The sequence below is a fragment of the Haliaeetus leucocephalus genome, unplaced genomic scaffold (assembly GCF_000737465.1).
Source record: "Haliaeetus leucocephalus isolate CR32 unplaced genomic scaffold, Haliaeetus_leucocephalus-4.0 Scaffold406, whole genome shotgun sequence".
Lineage (NCBI taxonomy): Eukaryota > Metazoa > Chordata > Aves > Accipitriformes > Accipitridae > Haliaeetus > Haliaeetus leucocephalus.
Window position 1 is genome coordinate 206,081 of NW_010972842.1, and position 20,095 is coordinate 226,175.

General features: G+C 35.6%; 1 protein-coding gene across 1 annotated transcript in view; it reads left to right on the top strand.

Moving 5' to 3' along the window:
• The window catches only part of CTTNBP2 (cortactin binding protein 2), an 86,869-nt gene that overhangs the window by 51,637 nt on the left and 15,137 nt on the right, over positions 1-20,095 (top strand). Inside the window, exons 6-16 of the mRNA XM_010573987.1 lie at positions 1,045-1,144; positions 4,496-4,646; positions 5,700-5,954; positions 9,173-9,290; positions 11,745-12,020; positions 12,869-12,964; positions 13,386-13,465; positions 14,571-14,657; positions 14,741-14,840; positions 17,970-18,122; positions 18,388-18,575. Of these exons, the coding sequence (XP_010572289.1) occupies positions 1,045-1,144; positions 4,496-4,646; positions 5,700-5,954; positions 9,173-9,290; positions 11,745-12,020; positions 12,869-12,964; positions 13,386-13,465; positions 14,571-14,657; positions 14,741-14,840; positions 17,970-18,122; positions 18,388-18,575 (1,604 nt within the window). The remainder of the gene's footprint in view (positions 1-1,044; positions 1,145-4,495; positions 4,647-5,699; positions 5,955-9,172; positions 9,291-11,744; positions 12,021-12,868; positions 12,965-13,385; positions 13,466-14,570; positions 14,658-14,740; positions 14,841-17,969; positions 18,123-18,387; positions 18,576-20,095) is intronic.

Consider the following 20,095-nt stretch of genomic DNA (forward strand, 5'->3'; position numbering starts at 1 on the left):
AATAATTTACCATGTTTTAAAATCTTATTTCTTAATGTTAAATTATTTATTCAATCAACTCCACAATATCTGTATTAATGTTTGAAAGAATTGTAACAGAAATAAATACATTCAGGAATGGGTTAGATTAGTCAGATTTCTAAGTAATTCTAAATATATGTTTCTGATATCTAGAGATAAGCTTAACTAGCAAAGTTTGGCTCCAGGATCTTACCCAGTGCTGGAACAGAGTGCATTAAGCTTGCTTAGAAGTGAGGTCAGGAGTTTATAACTGGTGTTCTAGCTGAGCTTATTTTCAGAGTAGTAGTTTCAACTACGAAAGACTTGTTTTATTTTGGTCTAGAACCAATTTCGAGAATATAGAGCAGATTAAGTATTTTCTTCAAACTTAATTTCATCAAATGATATTCCAATTTGTGGATGAAAAGCAGTCTAGTTACATAGTAATTAATGATCTTAATTTAGATGTAGGATGGTGGAATCAGGCTGGTACTATTTTTAGCATGTCATTTTGGCAATATATGAACGGGAGTGGTTTGTCAGCTTTTCTTATTTGTCATTGCAATCCCAAGTCAAAGTGTCCTAAACCGAGACTGGCCACCGTGTTGCTTGAGTTACGTGTAGCTTGTGAGCATCTCCCCTGTGGCTGTCATATTTGGGATGTGTCACATGACTGCCAGCGGGACTGTGCTGCCTTTAGGGGGCTGCTGGATGATTTGAACTCGCCACTTTGGAGGTAAATTAGCTAACACTGTGGGAGTTGCCAGCAATGGGCACATATTTGCATACCAGTAGAACCCAACCCAAGCCTTTTTTTTTTTTTTTTTTTTTTTCCCCCCCCAAAAGAGTGGTGGTGCCCCCAGGGAGTCAATTCTAACCTCTCTCCTGCAAACTACTTCCTGAGCTTCTACTTTGGTTCACTACAGTGTGCCATGTATAGTCAAAAAAGACTGGCTGCTGTTACCCCTTGCACGGGTTTTAACTTGTGGTAGTTTTAACCACTTGTTTTTGTTGCATCAGTCTATGTTTTTGCTCAATTTATAGATTGTGTGAGATTGCTGCTGACTGCAGAAGCAGAAGTTGATGCTGCTGATAAAAACGGCTTTACACCCTTGTGTTCAGCAGTTGCTCAGGGACATGTCAAGTAAGTGAAGTCTGAAGATTTTGCCTGTCAGCTATTACTCAATTTTATATTCCCTTTACATTATATTATGTACTTTTTTCATTACATTACTGTTGCATTCTTAGGTATAAATGCATTTAACTATCATTTATTGAAAGTATCTACTGAAACTTATATTCATATGCCATTCTAGTTTTAATATTTGCCATTTGTTTTGTTTCCAGTTGCAGCTCTTAAGGTTGATGAATGTGTATTATTTGTAACCACAATACGATACTGGTCTACATGGGCATCAGACCTTTGAATTTCTTGATATTCTTCGAGTTATCAGCCATAATACAGGATTAACAGAGGAAGGAGGAAAGAGATTATTTTTGCACTGATTTTTTTGAAGCATAGGGAACTATGAATATCATATTCAGAGACAAAAGAACACTTATCTGAGTATTCTCCTGAGTGATATAGAATCAAATACTTTAAAAAACAAAACAGGGGTTTTTAAGGTTTAATTTTTTTTGTATCAGTAACTTTGAAAAACAGAAAATTATGCATAAGTCAAAGAATATTTCTAATAACATTCTTCAAAATGTAGTTACAATAATTTCCTTTTATTATTTGAAGGTTCTAATTTTATAAAGATTGTTTTATGACAGTATGATTGGAAAATTCTGTCTTCTTTTCTTTTTATACTGAGAACCAGTAATTTATCCAGATGATTGGGTTTTTTCCTCCCTTTTCCTCCCTTCTTCATAGGAGCTGAAGGCTAATGTTGCATTTCTGCTCTGCAGCTTTACTGTGTATCACAGAATCATAGGGAATAGACATGAAGGTTGGAAGCAACCATTAGATAACCTCTTTCAGAGGATCCTTATCCATATAAAACGATTTTACAAATGCAAAAGGTCATACACAGCATGACTAGGAATCTTTATTACAGACTTTAGCTTTGTTTTATGTATCTTTGGTTTTGCTTATCTTTCAGTCTTTGATTCTTTTAATGTTGCATTTTACTATTTTTAAGGATTTTACTCTGATATAGTAACCCATAGGGGTCAGAGTCTTTGAGTGTTGCGATAGGCCCTCACCCAACAATGAGAAAGAGTGGGATCCCTCTCCTTCTCACGGTCTTCTATGAGTATATAAGTATCATCAGATTCTTGCCACTTCTTAGAGGACTTCATGCTTATCAACTAATGGGCATCTTTTACTGGAAGTCTTAATCCAGAGGTAGCAGATTCCCACTAGGTGTTTTGAGCACAGAAATACATATCTAGTTAAATGTTTCAGTGTTTTACATAAAAACTGTAAAAATTACGTGTGACTTGACAAGACAAACCAAAAATACACTCTTCATATTCTCACACTAAAATTATCTTAGACTTTGTTTAAATAGAAAGCTCTTTATTTCTCTGACTTACCCTCACAACACTTTGTTATATATCGTCTGCTGTCTTATGGCACTGCAGGCTTTATATTCTTTTTCCCTCAGAGTTAGTTATGTAGTATGAGATCCTTAAACACTTTTCTTGCTTTCACTTTTTTTAGATACAAAACATGAAGTGAATTGTAAAAGCGAGCATGGAATAATAATGGGGCTAGCCAAAAATATCGGAGCGACTATGAATGCTTCAGGCTGTTTGATTTGTTAATCACGTCAAAGTTCTGGCTCAGAAAAATTCTGTCATAGGCAGAATTTGGGGCAATAGTATATAGTCTGTCCCCTTTCAAGTGTCGTGTCGCGTAGTCCATGTTACTTCTACTACAGCACTAAGAATCTGGGGTTAATGACAGCACTATCAATTACACAGTACTTGTCTGTGATAGATTTGCTAGCCAGTCCCCTGTGTGTGTTACTAACCTTATTCCTGAACTGAGACAATACTGTTATTCCAGCCCTAGTTACACAGTCAGAAAAAAAAATGATAGTTTTTTGAAGTTGTTCAGTAATATCACCAATTCAGAAAATGCTTTTAGGAGAAGCTTACAAAATTGTTTCCCATGTGGTCCAGGCCACGCTGACTTTACCTGACCTTGAGGTGGAAAGTCAGTGTAGCATTTCCAGAATTGTTAAATGATTGCAAAATAACAAAAAAGATATTTTTAACATAGCAGACTTAAAACTCCTTCTGAGTTGCTTTATGGAGGTGTCTTGTTATGAGCCCCTCTTAAGATGACTTTTGTGACTGTATGGTTAGGATACATGTTCAACATTTGATAAGGTAGAGCATTACTTTCCTTTGTATTTTTTTCTGTTCATTTGAGCATTTTCAGAAAGCGCAACTAAGTAATTTATATTAATGTTATCTGTTTTAACTCTTTTCTAAAATTGTGCATTTTGTCTTGAAGTTGATTGATTTTTCTGACTAAAAACTTAACAAAAAGAAATTTTTTTTAAATACTTGTGATTTTTTTAATCTGTAATTTCTTATATAGTTATATATACCTTACACTGGTTTAAATGTTTTGTCATTTTGTTTGTTTTAGTATGGTCTCCTAATGGGTAGTTATTTAGCATTGAATTAATTGCTTTGAGGCTTTGTTGTTGATAGCCTTCTATTTTTATGGACTGATAAAAATTGAGCCAGAGAGATGGGGAATTATCTTTGTCTACAGCCTTTGTTTGAACTGCAGAGGGAGTAGACTGGCCCTAAGATTTTCCTAAAGTCTTGAGAGTTGTTGAAAACCTGGGTTTGGGAAGGGAAAGGGAGCCAACCCTGGCATGAGAACCAGGAAGAAAACTGGACCTACTGCCACAGGGTTGTGAAGAAGTACAGGATCTTGGATCCGAATGTCAGTCCCCAGTGAGTTGCTCTTCAGCACTCCACCTAATCTTCCAGCCTCCCTAATCCAGTAGCTGCTACCAACATACCCCAGGCCACCCTCCATTCAGGGATCTGAATGGTAGGTAGTGCCATAGATGTTTTTCTGTCCCCACCAGGTTACTTCCCTAGGTGAGTGTCCCTTTTGCTAGTATCTAAAGCTAGTTCTAGTCCTTCCTTTTTTTCCCTTTCCTTTTTAAAACTATTTTAAGTATCAGTAGTCAGAAAAGAAATGTAACTTTTTTGCTCAGCTGTAGGTCTTCTTAACTAGCTGTCATCAAGTTTTTATTAGCCTTGTGAAATTAAATGTTTTACATTCACAGTTTTTAAATGCAGCTACAGTAGTTTAAGATTTACGTGTTTAAACTAACCTGATTTTCCATCTTTATACCTGTGTATAAAATTATACCTTATGCTTGTGTATATGTGATGGATAAAATCACAGGTAGATCTGTATCTATAAAATCAGTACTTTATAAAAAAATATTTAAGTTATAAAGAAGTTTTGGATGTCAAATATAAGATAATTTTACTATCTTATTGTTTGCTGTAGGTGTGCAGAATTATTAATTATGTATCAGGCTGATATTAACCATGCTGCTGAAAGAGGACAGACACCTTTGTACCTGGCCTGTAAAAATGGAAATAACGATTGTATTAAGCTATTGTTGGAAGGTGGAGCAGATCGAACAGTAAAAACCAGTGTAAGTTAAAATAGTTTCTAAAGTTAAAGTACCTTGTATAGTACTGAATAACTGCAAACAGCTAGGAAATATTTATGTTAATATACTTATTTAAAGGGGTTTTTTAAAGCTGGAATAAACAATGTAATTTGAAATTAATATTTTGTTCTTTTCATCATAGTTTCTGGGTTTTTTTTAAGCTGTGTGTTGTCTAAAATCTCCTAAATTATGTGACTTCCATATCATTTTACATATTTCAGATTCTGCCTGCAGTTTGCTGCAGACTTTTCTTCAGTACTGGATTTTCCTTCCACGTTTTATGTTAGGGTGCTTTATAGTTGTCCTTGAGGGGACGCCCCCCCACAAATTTGTCAGCCAGTATTGTAAAGTCCCATCTATCATAGATGGGAGAATATGGCAAAAAAAATTGTATCTACAGGAGAAAGGGAGGAGCACTGTCTCAGAATTAACGTCTAGGTTATTGCCCTTTTCAGGTGTTTTCCTGAAATTTTTCTTAGGACTTGGACGTAAACATGACAATAAATGTGGGATGTAGGCTGTCCAGAAACACAGCACACCAGTACATTCTTCTGCTCTATTACACTGATTTTTTTTTTTATTCATTTATTTTGCATTTGAAAAGTAAATATATTTGTCTTGAAAGGAGAGAAAGTTATGAAAATATCTGATTGATAAATTGGTTAATGCAACATGAAACAAATTATAGATCATTAGAATCGTGTTAGTTTGATACATGATAAGGAAACAGTTTATTAACAGCATGTAAGCCCTGTATTACTTAGACTCTTCTAAAAATTTTGAAGTGTCTGTCTGTTGGACTGTCCTTGGAGAAAGCTGTAAAATTTTCTTTCTGCTACATTTTCTTCCCTCTCTTTCTTCCACTCCAAACACGTACAAGCAACTCTGTTTTCCCAAAGGATTATTATGTCACTCTTGCTTATCTTTTTAATTTCCAAACAGAGCCTTCCATTCAGATTCATTGCTGACAGAAGTTCTGCAAACATTTTTCTATGTGTTTGGTGGGAGTGTGCTTTTTGCTTTTGTTTTTTTTAGGATGGCTGGTCACCAATTCATGCAGCAGTGGATTCTGGTAATGTAGACAGTCTCAAGCTCCTTATGTACTATGGAGAGCCAAACAATAGGAACTCTATGACTGATGAAGAGCCTAATTCAGACTACTTTGATTTGGAGAAGAGAGAAGACAACTACAGCAGTAGAGTAAAGCCTGTTATTTCTGCAGATCTCATCAACCATGCTGACAAAGAGGGTTGGACTGCTGCCCACATAGCAGCATCAAAAGGCTTTAAGGTCAGTCAATGTGAACAAGTTACAGTAACCTGACAGAATTTAGGCAAGATAAACCCTTCTTTTTTATCTTTGAAGAACTGAAACTTAGTTGTCAAATCTAAGTTTGCTATCTAGTTTATTGACCCAATTAAAGAGAGACAGAGAGATACTTCCAGTGACAATTTACCCCAGAAGCTAGGTGTCAAATGGGGTGAATTGTCATATTTAAATGCCTATTTCTTTTGGAATAACAATAAAAAGAGAAAACATGATTACCTGAGATTCAGATTTTCAAAGTTAAGGTGAGGTGAATCCCACCCTAAATGCCAATTCATGGGTGTCATGTATTTATAGGTATTAGATGGACATAGTTTCCAGTTACAGTTAGGAATGATTTAACTATGAACAATTTTTCCTGTGGGAGGGAAGGGAGGAAAACAAATTTGAGAATCAGATTTGTGCAGTAATACATTGTTTAATTTGTTATTTGGGGCAGACTTTTTAGCAGGCAATGAATAAGTTTTCAGCAGGCTGGGATAACTGATGACATGGAGAAGACCTGACAGGTCTTACTGATGATAAACAGGAAGACTTCTGGAAATTGAGTATCACTTGAAGGATTTGACATCAGAAGCTTTACACTTCTAAAAGTGTACACTAAACAGTGATTGTTTAAAGGTTTTTCTTTTTTTTTTTTTCTTTTTTTTTTATGACAGCTGTCAGTCAGATCTTACTGTGAAACTTTTCCCCAGGGAGAAAATAGAGGATACTAAACACAGAAGAGAGTGAATTTTAGGAAAATATAGCCCAAGACTTTGAAAACCAGCTTGTGATTACATGCCTAATTCAATATCTATTATTATGTTCACTTTTTTTCCTGATAAATTTACTATGATAAATTCAAAATCAGCACAGATTTAAGATTCAGTTTATTAAATTATGTTTTTTTAGGCACCAACCACTGCTTACTCAGCATTTTGCATGACAGGGTCAATGTTCCATTACCAGTGTCTGTTAGGCAGGTACAGACTCATTTCAGTTTCCACTCATCTGAATTTAGATGGAGCTTAAGGTATTTGTTATAGTCTGTAAATACCTAAATAGCGTGCAATATATTGCTTCTTTCTGCAATAATATAATCCTGAGGAACTTGGAAACTACATTTTATTTACTGTCTAAAAGATGCTTTGGCTAGGTGTTCTCTCTGAAGGCTCTGACGCTGGAAGTCTTCACATATACCTTTCATGAATAACTCATGGTTTTGAGTTTCTGAGCACATTGCAAGTCAACTGTTTAATAAGATCTCCATTGAGGTTTGAGAGTATTCTCTTAGCTGATGAAGGCAATATATAGCTGGCAGTCAGATTCCTGGTTTTGATGTTGCAGAGACTTTATATAATTGTATTTGATTAAATGCATTTATTGACTTGAGAGATGTTTCAGATACTAAGAAGCTAAAGAAAGCTTAATAGCCATCTTCAAGTACTGTTAACACTTCAACTTCATTCTCTAATCCTTTATCTGCACTGCATGTCATCCACGACACTACATGGTAGTTGCCTTTAAACTATCTTGGCACTTGTACCCTTTTCTTTTGAGATTGGTCGGTGCCATTCTTTACAGATGAATTAAGCTAGGGAGTCTTAGCTGCCATTTCATAGGCAACAGAGCCAACAAAGCTTCTCATTTTACTAAGGAAATAAGCCTCATTTCTTTGTTCTCTCCCACTTCTTTCTTCCCTCTTTACTTCCCACTTCCAGCCTCATGGTTCAGTCCTCTGCTTTCTGCTGTCTTTGGCATTCATTGCACCCATTTGAGAGACAGAGTTAACTTACTAACCTGGCAATAAAATATGCCTTTTTTTTTTTTCTGGTTAATTTTCTTCTGGCAAAGTTAGTGAGCTAATTAATTTTTTAAAAGTTCTTGCAAGTGCTGGAACCACAATCTGATAAAACTTGTCTCACAGGGAAATATAGCTTGAATGACTGTTATGTTTATGAAAGATGTCAGAGTATCAGATACACTGACAAAAGTCTTTCTGTTAGAACAGCTACAAAATAGGTAACAGGAGACAAACCTGCAACAAGCCACTGTTCTTAATCAAAATACTTAATAGCTGCTTCTCTGTGTTTTCAAGGTTTGGTTTCTCTGCTATGATTAACCCCAGAGGTTATCAATACAGTATTGACTAGTATCATTTCTGATGGTGTCTTTTTATAGTATGGGTATCTGTCCTTGAAAGGCATGTCTAAGGATGACAAACTTTCATGAAGGCCACCTGTACAGTTGCTGAATGGATGATCATTAGAAATTGGGATTTAATCAGTCTTCTGATCACTGATCAATCAACATTTGAATGTAGTTTTGTGAGGGCTTCCCCCCCCCCGCCACCACTAGTTTGGGAGGATCTATATAATTAATTTTTTTTTCATGTTACAATATGACTGTACCAACCCAAATTTATCTGCTAGTAGCTTGTTTCTAATGAATTGTAATGAATTTTTTCTTTTGTTGAGCATATGACTTTTTTAAAGTCTTTGAATTTTAAGAGGGCATCATGTTGTTGTCATCCACAAAATGTTTGTGCTCTGACTTTAAAAGAAATGCATTTTTATTTCACAGCACTGTTACTGTGCTTGCAGAAATTCAGGTTTAACTGCCAGAGAAGAGGCTTGCAAGGTGATTTTAAAATGATAGTTTTTCTTTTGCTGTGTCCCACTCAGATGTCAGGTATGATGGAAACTCCTGCTTGGTGAATTGCAAAGTGAAAACTGGTTTTATGGATTACTATCTGAACAGACTCAATAATTAGTCTGTATTAAGCTTTAGAATTGCTTTTTTAGTGTTGCTTGAACGTTGAGGCCAAAATGTTCAAAACAGGATGCATAGCTGGGCTTATATTTCCTTATGTGAATACCTAAACTAGTGGTCAGATGTTAAGAATTTCTCAATTCAACTGATCAGCACTTGATGCTTGCAGACTGTAGAAGCTTGGCTGCATATGTTCTGCTTTTTCAAAATCTTGATTTGAGAATTTCAAGTCTGCTATAAAATATTTTTACTTCTGGTTTTCAACTCTGTGAGGAACATCATTTGGACGCTCATATACAGAAGCTCCGTAGCTGACTATCTGTGGAAATGCGTGTGTAAGAATTTCAGTTAGGAGTCTAACTGCATATTGGTAGAACTCTTTAATGCAGCAAATGGACAAGTAAATAATACATTTGTTACCTTTGCAGAACTGTCTAGAAATCCTTTGTAGCCATGGTGGACTAGAGGCTGAGAGAAAAGATAAGTGTAATCGAACATTGCATGATGTTGCTACTGATGATTGCAAACATCTTCTAGAAAACTTAAGTAAGTAAATGCTATCAGCACTATATAAAAGTGTTTTTAGTAAAGAGCTTGTGGGAGAAAAATGAGAAATATTAAAAGTGTAATTGTCACTTTTCTGGGACCACAAAATTAAGTTTTCTTAAACTAGCAAGTTTCTATTCTCCAAATTTTGCAAAAGCATATGATAAAATTTTGTTGGAGGTTATTAAATGACTTATGTCCTTGTTTCTAAAGCATTTGAAAAGATGGTATATATTGTACATGTGCAAACATCCATAGTCTCTTAAAATTTCTGATTTTAATATTAGTAATTGCTTTTTTCAAAGCTATTATCCTCATCTTATATTTTCTTCAAATTCTTGCAGAAAAATCACTTAGTGGTGGACAGCTTTTGTATTTTCTCAGGCTAAGACAATCATCTAGTCATATCTGAATCTCTTTTTAGAGCATAGTTTTATTTATCATTTGTTTATTGTTGAGGGGATTGTTCGTTTTATTCTTCAAAATGAGTCTTAGAGACAACATCAAACAGCTTCTTTTTTCCAACATCGATAACTTCTGTCAGCAGAAGATTATTCTTCTGTTGGAACCTGTCTTCTTCCTCCTCTGTAAGTTGTATCAAAATTCAGTAGAGCAGGCCAACCTGTGTATTTCTTGAGTTAGAACTTAGTCCATCCACTCACAAGTTCTGTGTTTTCTATTTCTCTGTATAGTCAGAAGTACTGTCATTGTAGATTTGTATGCTTTGTATTTATTCACTTTTTTTTTTTGTGTTGTGGGATGTAGGGCTGTGGGTAGTGGAGTTCACTGATTATCAACAAATTGGGGAAGCTTTCTATGTGTTGCTTCTGATTTTCCTCTTCAGCTATTATAATATCTAGGTTCTTACCATTTTACTGTAGGTGCAGAGGGGAACATGGCTCACTTTCTATTAGAAACTCCTCTGTGGTCTACTTCTTTATGAGACCGAAGCCAATTTCTGATGGCTGAATCTGTAGCCTGTTAAACTGATGCTTGTATTTTCATCAGTCCTAGTACCCCATTTCTCTGGACGGGCTTATCATGAATCCAACTGCTTTTATCAGGTCAGAACCTGATGGAGTCCAAACTCCATTTCTCTTCTCTTTCATTTGTTAAGCCTGTTGTTAACATCAGTGCAATCATAATTAGCTTTTTTGCCCCTGTGATTTCTGATCCGTGGAAGCTTGGAAACACCATTCTCATCTGGGTATCCGCTTCAACAAGCCGAGACTGCATTTTGGGTAAGCTGTGTATGTATCATCCTCTGCCTTCCTCACATTCCAGTAAGGTTTCCTCTGTAAGGAATTACATGCATGTAAGACAGGAGGATGTGCTCCAACAGATCTGAAAGGCTGGGGGCCAGGATTGACAGCTATGCCATAGAGGTCACATGCACTGAAATTTAGGCATACACTGTACCTCTGTCCTAGGGGCCTGTTTCCATGTAGAGAACCCTCTGTATTTCTTATAGTCATTGCTCATTTCCCTGAGGTCCAGCCATCAGAAGGGCAAGCCTTTGATACATTTCTCACAATCCCACATCTGAAGGATGCCTGTAAGTAATCTTTCCCTATGGTAGGCTAGTGGGTTTAAATCAGAGCTTTTCTGACATCAGAAAAGCTTCATTGGTTTGTATCAGCTGAAGATTTGGCTCCTGAACTCAAGAGCAAAACTAAGATCATGTTGCCAGATTTCATAATAAGCTGATATCTTTTTTTGTGGTGCACTTATTTTTAATTTCAAGGATAATTTCTGAAAGGTACTGTGTTGGCATTTAAGTTAGAATATAGTTTTATTTTCACTTTTAGTCATCTAAATGATCCATACAGACTGCTGTTCTGTTGAGTTGTATTCCATTTTTCAAAGAGCAAGATTTAAAATAACTTCATTCAATTAATTTTGTTTCTAGAATGTGCATGTAAATTTCCTACTTTCTTTTTTAAATATTTTGTCATTTTATCCCGTAGCAAATCAAATATACACTTCCAAGTGAATTTTCTGTCTTAGCTCTTAGTCTTTTATTTAAAGACATTTGGCTCAGCTGTGTTTTCCACTTGTACACTAGTGCCAGAAAATTCCTTTCTGCATTGATAATAAAAATGTGCACAACCACAATAAACTGAAATGTTAAGACACTACCTACCATCTGTCTTAATTTATAAGAAATTAATCTGTAAAGAGGAAATAAATGATTAAGTAAGTTTTGTCCTGCTTCCTGTTATTTAAGCATAATTTATAATGTAAAAAAAAATATGATACCTTGATAATTGTTTTTCATCACTGCTCTGATTTTGTGGTGGTGATCTGTGCTGCTCTTTAATATTTGCTTTTCTGTAGCAGGAGTTATTTGTAGCTTTTCTTTGCAATATTAAATGTTATTGGACGTTAAATAATAATTTTTTTTTAATTGAGTTTTACAGTTTTTCTCATTCTTGGTTTTCTGTTTTTCAACAGATGCTCTTAATGTACCTGTAAGGATTTCAGTCAGTGGCATTGAACCAGCTCATTGTGGTACAGAGGAATTTGATACAGAAAACACAATATGTGCTTTAAATATCCGCAAACAAACATCATGGGATGATTTTTCAAAAGCAGTGAGTCAAGCAGTGACAAACCATTTCCAAGCAATTGCTTCTGATGGATGGAGGAGCCTAGAAGACCTGTCGTTTAATAGTGCTGCAGAATCCAACATTGGCCTCAGCGCAAGCAGTATATTATCTGTCAAACTAGGTATCAATATTGGTGTAATAAGAAAAGCAAAAATTGGGGGTTTTCTTGAATTTGTGAAATCTTGTAGGTAAGATAAAAATATCTAGATTTCTGGATCTTTTAAAACTTAAACTAAGAAAGCCCAATCTAGCTATGGAACTTGAACAGTGCTGGCATGAAAGCATTCTTTACTTTTAGCTATGTGTATGGTACAATTCATTAAGCACTTTAGTATCATCTCGGGGACCATGAGGCCCTATGTTAATTAGTCCTTTACTCAATTTAGTATTTCAGAGGAAACATCTGTATTACAGGTGAAACAAAACAATTCAAAGCAAAGCCCACAATATGTCTTGACAGTACATCCAGAATGTACAGTAAATCCAGACTGTAAATCATCAGCATAGGTAGAACAGAACTACTCCTGCTTTATGTAACTTCAGTTACCAAGGTAAATCAGAAAAATCTTTAAAATGATGAGAAATTGGCCAAAATGTGGTGGTAGTAGTAACAGTTGCACAGGATTCTGAAAATTCGTGTCCTTCATCTTAGATGCCTTTCTCCCCACCAACTGCCCACCACCCCCCAAAAAACCTTTTCACATTAGACTGGGAAAATCATCTTATTTTACTTTATTTTACATGTAAAGATGACAGGCTAGCTATTAAACTTGTGTCTCAATTGGCAGAAAACATTAGTATCCTCAGTGGTGTATCAAATAATAGTATGATTTGGTACATGGGACTGGTTTGTTTGTCAAATTTGTCAGTGTGTGCACACAATCTTTGTAAGCAAGTGAATATGCTTGAGAATAGGACGCTTTATATAGATACAGGGAATATATCTCTTTTATTTTTTCTTTTTAACAGGAAACATTTCATGGTCAACAGGTCAGATTTTTTCCCAGCCACCATGGGACTTTTTGAAGAACAACAGAGCTGAGCATATCACAGTGTTTTTGTTTGGTAATTTTCAATTAATAATTTTCAGGTTTGAATGTTAAGACATTCCATATGAAATACATAATTTGAGAATTATTTGCTACTGGTTTTGTTCTTCAGTGTTGTTTGATCCTCAGAAATATCATATCCAATTAATTGTTTAACTAGATTTGAAAGGGTCTAGAACATTTAGAAAATATGCTGGCACATAAAAGCCCTGCTACTTTTTTCAGTTATTTAATAGTGTCAGTTTTACTGATGTCATGGATACCCATGAATGTATGTTGCTAGATAAATGCCTTTCATTTCTTCACCATTTTAATTTGCATAGCCTATAATTTTAGGAGATCACTGTAGAATACTGCATGAAAAGCATATGTATCCATCATACATGCTTGTAAATATGAGAGATTTAGAAAAGTTACTTGTGTATCTCTTCCTAAAGGACCTCAAGAAGGCTGCCTAAATAGTGTGACTTATGCATCTATGATCCATCTTCAGACACTTCAGAATTACCTCCGCCTGGTAAGTACTAAGCTAGCTTCTCTCTGCATGCTATTTATACATGGAAATACTTCTGTAATAGTGTTTACTAAGAAAAATTGATCTTCTACTCTGTGAAAGAATGTCAAGACTTCTAAAAAACGAAATGGGATGAAAGCTGTTATTTTAAAATAAAGTTCCCCCTAAATCTTACCCCAATAACTTTAGTCATGTGAGGGCATTAATTGTCTTCTTTAAACAGCTGCAACCTGATTAACTGAATGGCTTAAGAAAATATATTAAAAGCTCTGTGATATCTTATTTCTTTCCAAAGTTATTTTATTCCACTTTTTGAGGGGAAAGTAAATTAGAATAACATTCTTGTAAGCAATTATTTCAGGCTTGAATTTTATTATTAGCATATCTCCTGTAACACAATTTATTTAATACCTCAAAATGTAAAGATAATATGAGTTAACTTTCATAGATCATTTGTTTTAACATTGCTAATCAAATCAGAATTAGTTTAAAATCTGCACAATTTCTGCTGTGTCCTTGGATAGTATTTTATGTTGTTAGAAGAACAGTTACATGCCATAGGTTTCTGCTGTGTTCAACAATATTGCACAATGATATGAGTGTATGCCCTTACCGACTTTTTAGAGATAAAGTAGTTTTACAGTTAAGATAGATGAAACAATTTTTATTCTATTGTATTGATAACATGATCCCATTTCAACTGGAAATAAAGTCCTTAGTCTAAGTCCTTAAGTTAGCAGTGACTTAAACTACTCTTTGATGATCTGATTGAACATCATTCTCGTTTATCTATTTTAATTCAAAATCAAGAAAATATTTGTGACTCCTAAATTCATCTACTTCCTATGTGAATTTTTCAAGTTTTAATGATTACTATAATGACAAAATACCTTTTCATGTAGTTTTACAAATTAAGATATAAATTTATCAATACACTTCCAAGATATTGTATGCAAATATTGCCTATTTTGAAACTAATATAGTAAGGATTATCAACTCCAGTAGTGCAAAACAAAGAATTTTGTCTGTTTGATGCCGATTGTGTCATCTAGGTGACAAAAAAAATCCAAGTCTGAACTTTCAAGAATAATTTATTGTCTATCTGTAGGTTGAACAATACCGTAATGTCATCTTCCATGGTCCAGAAGGAAGTTTGCAAGACTATATAGCATATCAGATAGCAGCCTGCATGAAGGTATTAACGCAAACATATAAAGTAAATTAGTTCATAGTTTAGAGTTTTCACTATTTCACCAAATCTATAAATTTTCAACACAGCAAAAGCAAGTGGCTGCAGGATCCACATGTGAAATCGTTAAAGTTGAAGTGGATGCTGGTTTCTCCAAGGAGCAGCTTGCAGAACTGTTCATCAGTAGCGGTAAGGTTATTTGAGCGGAACTAATTTTGGTAATTTGTAGGAAAATTTTTAATGGTACAAAGCAAAGAAATACATTAAAACATTTTGCATAGTGGTTGGCGTGTTTTAACAGCACCCATAGTTTTCCAGGTGCTTGTGGAATAATGTTGAGTCAAAAGTTTGTGCCATTTAAGTATAATTAACAGTCCTTAATACTTTTTTTCTCTTTCATTCCTTTTTCCCTTTGTTTGTGGGCCTTTAAAAGTTGATTGCTGTGGTACAGATCTACTGAATCAGGAGTTCTATTGTTGCCTTATTGTAGTTGTTCTAATAATTATTAACTTTCTGGGAATAAAAGGAGCAGTGAAAGAATTCTTAAAAAGTCAGACCACTTGCTTTTGATATATTCCTGTTTACTAGATACTTATGTGTGGCTCTGAGCCAAATTTTGTCACCCGGGCAGGCAAATGTTAGTGTGTGTGTGTGTGTGTGCGTGTGTGTGTATTCTGACCCATTACTACAGGACAAAGTTGAATTTCTGTTAAAATGAACAGTTTTCTCTTAATGGATGTGAATAGCTAGGTGTAGATTAAAGTCCTGTTACTTGGGTGCTCCGTAATGAAGTATTCTTGGAGTGGTCAGTAGGCTGTACCTGTGTAAATTCACAATGAATAATCGGTAAGAGTGAAAAAAAGGACAAAGTAGCCAAAGATGAATAGCAGTGCAAATTAAGTATGGAAGCAGAAGAATGGGGGCACATGGGACAGAGAATGTAAAAAAAAAGAAATAGAATGGTGCTAAAAGTGAAGGAAAAAGCAGTGTTTTCTGTGGAAGGCTTTTTCAAGGGCAGGTTGTGCTGCGTTTTGCCCATACTCATGCATTCAAACTCTGATTTCTTTTATTTCACCATAGTATTAACCATACATGGCCTGAAGGGTGATATGGTGCTTCCTTTTCTTTACTACTGTTCAAATAAATTTTGACTTAAATACAGTTTTACTGTTTGCAAGCAGTTCTCAGATACGTAGTTGCTTTCACCTCTTTGCAGCTTTTTTCTATTTTTTTTTTTCATTTTTGTTTTATGAGTGTTTAGGTTTTGGTTTTTTCATTGACAAAAACTAGCAATGTATTTTGAATCTAACCTAGGTGGCAAGACCTCCTTTTCATCCAAAAATGTTGGGCTTTTCTCTTTTATTATTATGGTCCCTTCTACAGCTTTAGGATCTTACTTTACCTCTCACTCAATATGGTCATTCACATTAAAAATAAATGTCGTAAATGTCATTACTGCTTGGAATAACCTTGTTTTTCAGGAGCTGTGATTTTGACATTTCACTTTCTGTATGGAAAGAGGCTGGGCTTCTGGCATTTGAAGTTTTAACAATTTCAATTGTGCCAATGCAGTGCCTCTGGATGCATTCTCATGTGCTACCATGATGAAACTTTGAGACAGCCAGAGATTTGAGAGGAGGATCAGCCACTACATTTTTCCTTCTCAGCATGGGCAGATCAGAAACACCAAGAGGAATCTGAATCTCACAAGCAAATGTTTTATTCAAACAAACTAGAATTACTAACTCTTTAATCAGAAAAACTACAATTTAGTGAGTGAGACTGAATGCTGTCTTCTACCTGCTGTGTGTGTGCGGTGTGGGGCCTATTCTTCAAGTATGCTTTCATCCTGTAGCTTTCATTGGCTTTCTTGGTTGCAACAAACTCTGCGCCATCCCCTCTGACAACATCTGTGCTCACAAACAAAAGCAGAGCCATATCATGGGTTTGTACAATGGTGTGCAGTGCTCCATTCTGTTTGTTAGCGTACTTCCTGGTGTAACTTCAGTCTATGCCATTTTTTCTTCCAGGAAATCCTGGTCACAGTTTGGAGGATAGTTATTATTCCCACATGTCATTTTCATGTGTGTGCTATCACATTCCAGGGAGAGAAGAGACCATTTAGGCAGAAGTTAGCTAGGCTTTGGTGTTTGGCCTGCAGGCGAGAAAATCATTCATAGTCTGGTTTGTTTATTAGCCACTGTCTCGTAGGAAAGCTTCTTCTTTTGGATACTTTACTCGGTGTCAGCCACACACTCTTCTTCATAGTCTGTGTTTGCATTTCAGCATCGTGCTGCTGGTCGAGCCTCTCATTTTTCTGCCTGCTCCTTGCCCCATTGTTCTGCCACATCTCCTCTCCAAGGGGAGCACTCTCCTCTTCTCTCTAAATGGTTCCATCAGACACAGAGGAGGTACCTGTCCTCCCTGCTATCCAGCTATATCCTCTTAGTAAAACAGGGCAGTAATATTCAGGAAACTGCAAATAAATAGCATCAGCTAGTCAGTTGCTGTAAGTTTTGCCCTATTACTCATCATTTTCCTTAATGACCATCTTTAGTACCACCTTGAGAAGTTTTGAAACAATGCAAGGCACAATATACTCAAGACAAGTGTTTTGCTTAATATTTGTATTACAGAAGCATTCCCCTGGGATTTAGTGTTACAGGAACGCTTGCAAAAGCTGTATCTTTTTTAGGCAGTAAATAAAATCAGGAAAAATAAAGGAAAATATCTGAAATGTGAAATGTGAAAAAAGGTTCAGGTGCTACTGTTTGTGCCTCAAACTAGCTCTGGTTATTTGGGTGATTTTTAAAGATATTGGAGGAAGTTTTGAAGAGAGGATAGTAGCAAACAAATAGGCAATCTCATAAAATGATTAAGTTTCTTATAAACATGGAATATTCTGAATCCTTTTATCGCTACATGGTATAAAGAGTACATGTTAAAAGTTTAAGATGTATTACAGCAAATGGAAGAAATGTTTTTAGAGGTCCTTGCTATCTTTTCTGTTGTATTTATTTTCAGTGTGCTGAAATCCTTCCTATCTATGAAGATCCCATAATAGCCATTTCAGGAATTTATTTTAATAATAGCTTTCATTTTTTTTTATTACTGTACATTATGATATTCTTTCCATTGTTTGATTTTATGCTTCCAGTTTTGAACATATTATACAGTCTGTCCGCTTCTGTGAACAAGTTAAAATGCTAACAATAATAATAATAATAAATCCTTTGTTGCATTATTAGTAGTAAAAGCTGTATACATAAATAAAAGACAATTTTCATAAGTAGACATTGTTGGATTTTTATATTTCAGCTTGTCTGGTCCCAGTTAAAGAGCCTCCTGTAAGCAAGACAACCATTGTGATTTTAGAAAATCTGGAGAGAGCTTCTTTATCTGAGTTACTAGGCGATTTTCTGGCACCTCTTGAGAATCGGAGTTCGGAAAATCCTTGCACTATTCAAAGAGGTATTTAAAGAATTTGGGATGCAGAAATGTTTTTACTACAGTACGGTTGTATTATAATACATGACAAACAGGGAAGAGGAGAAAAATGTAATTTGTTCAGTTTTTATATTTTATTGCAGTTGTTCTTAATCAAATATAGTATGTTTTAAGGCTAATTTATGGTGGGATTTTTTTCTTTCTAATTATGTCACAGCTTCTTGCTTTTATATGAAATCAAGTCACAGCTTTGAGTATTTCAGTAAAGTGTTTTATGGTTTATTTTCAGCAAATGGAGTTTCTGGTGCCTTTTACTTTCATGAGAACTGCTTTTTACTGGGGACAATCGCAAAGTGTCATCTTCATGGCTCTGACCTGCTGGTTCAGCAGCACTTCCGTTGGGTTCAACTTAGGTGGGATGGGGAACCAATGCGTGGCTTGCTTCAAAGGTTTTTAAGAAGAAAAGTTATAAACAAGGTAAGAACTTGAATTGGCTTTAGCAATTTTGTTCATCACCAGGTCTGTGAAATATGTATGACGGAAATGTCAAAAGCTGAGCAGATAACTAAGTTGTTTCAGGAAAAAAGCATTCATTTCTGGGAATATACAGGCTGTGTATCTGTAAATGGTGTGCTTGGCCTCATGTAGGAAGGTGTGTTGCCATGGCTGATTAGCACAAACACACAGGCTGGCTGCAAATAATGATACTGTGGATACTTGCTTACCCACTGTATGAAAACATCCTTCAGTAATTTTTTTCATCTTCTGAGTGAGCATGATAGTAAGAATCTGTTCAGCAAACATAAAAAATCCCTTTCTCATGGAATTTATTCTATATATCTAAAATAAGATAATTATATGTCCTGCTTGTATTGTCTAAGTTTTAAGCAGCAAAAAGTTTTCATGCTTTTCAAATCAAAGAGGAAAGAGGGGTTAAAATATCAGTAGGGGAGTTGTTTTGAGCCAATAGGCCTGCTGAAGCTGGAACAAAAGTCAGAAAGAGAATAAAGATGGGAAGTCTGTTTTAACATGAATAAATAAATGGAGGATTGGAAATCAAAAAGAAAGATGTGGGCAAAAGCAGAACTGTGGAATTTTGAAAGTTATTTGGAAGAAAACAGTTCCAGTGTGATAGCAGCTATTGCAGACAGTCAGGCAGTGTTAGACGTTGGGAGGGGGAGTTTAATCGAAACAGCTGCAAAGGAAAATAATCTTGGCAGCAGAGTTTTGAACAGGCTTAGAAAGGGAGATTGTTCTAGGAATTAAAAAAAACTGTCAGTAGTAAAGAGCCCCGGTCTGGGACAACAGACCTACTGTCGGTTCTGAGTGTTCAGCTGTGTGTATCTTGGTTATCCTTGGGGATGTCATCTCCTGTACCACAGTTCTCATCTATAAAAGCTTACTGATTCAAAGACATCCTAAAGAGGAAATGTGTGGTAACTGAAGACTTCAGTTATGATAATGAGGAAATTTAGGAACATTCCTAGGTAGTCTTTAATAGCAAGAACAGGAATATAAAAAGAATCATGTGAAATCCATCAATGAAACAATAGATTACTTTTCTTAGACTACTTTTTTAGGAGCATAGTTACTTCTAAGTACTTTCTTCTCTTCTGTGTGAAACAATGTTTCCTTTTTTCCCCACGTGCTTTAAAGCTTTGAGTCCCTACAGAGGTAGTAAGCAAGCTGGAACCATTATGAGTGGTTGTCCGCTTGAGGGTATGAATGGTTTCCAGAATCCTTGCGAAGGATGGCTAGGCTGGGGGAGGCGGGGGGCGGGTAGCAATTGTCTGCAGGCGAGCAGGTGGGTTGGTTGAAGCTGGTATCTTGCAGCTACATTATAGTGCTGGAATGAAGTACAGGCCAGAGGACAGTGCAATAAAAGTATGTAGCAGAATTCTCCTCCATCCTCTTGAGAAGAAAGATTGTATTCTCAACCCTACACTTGGAGAATATCTAGTGATCTAAGCCCCTTTATAAAAGGACAGAAACACTTT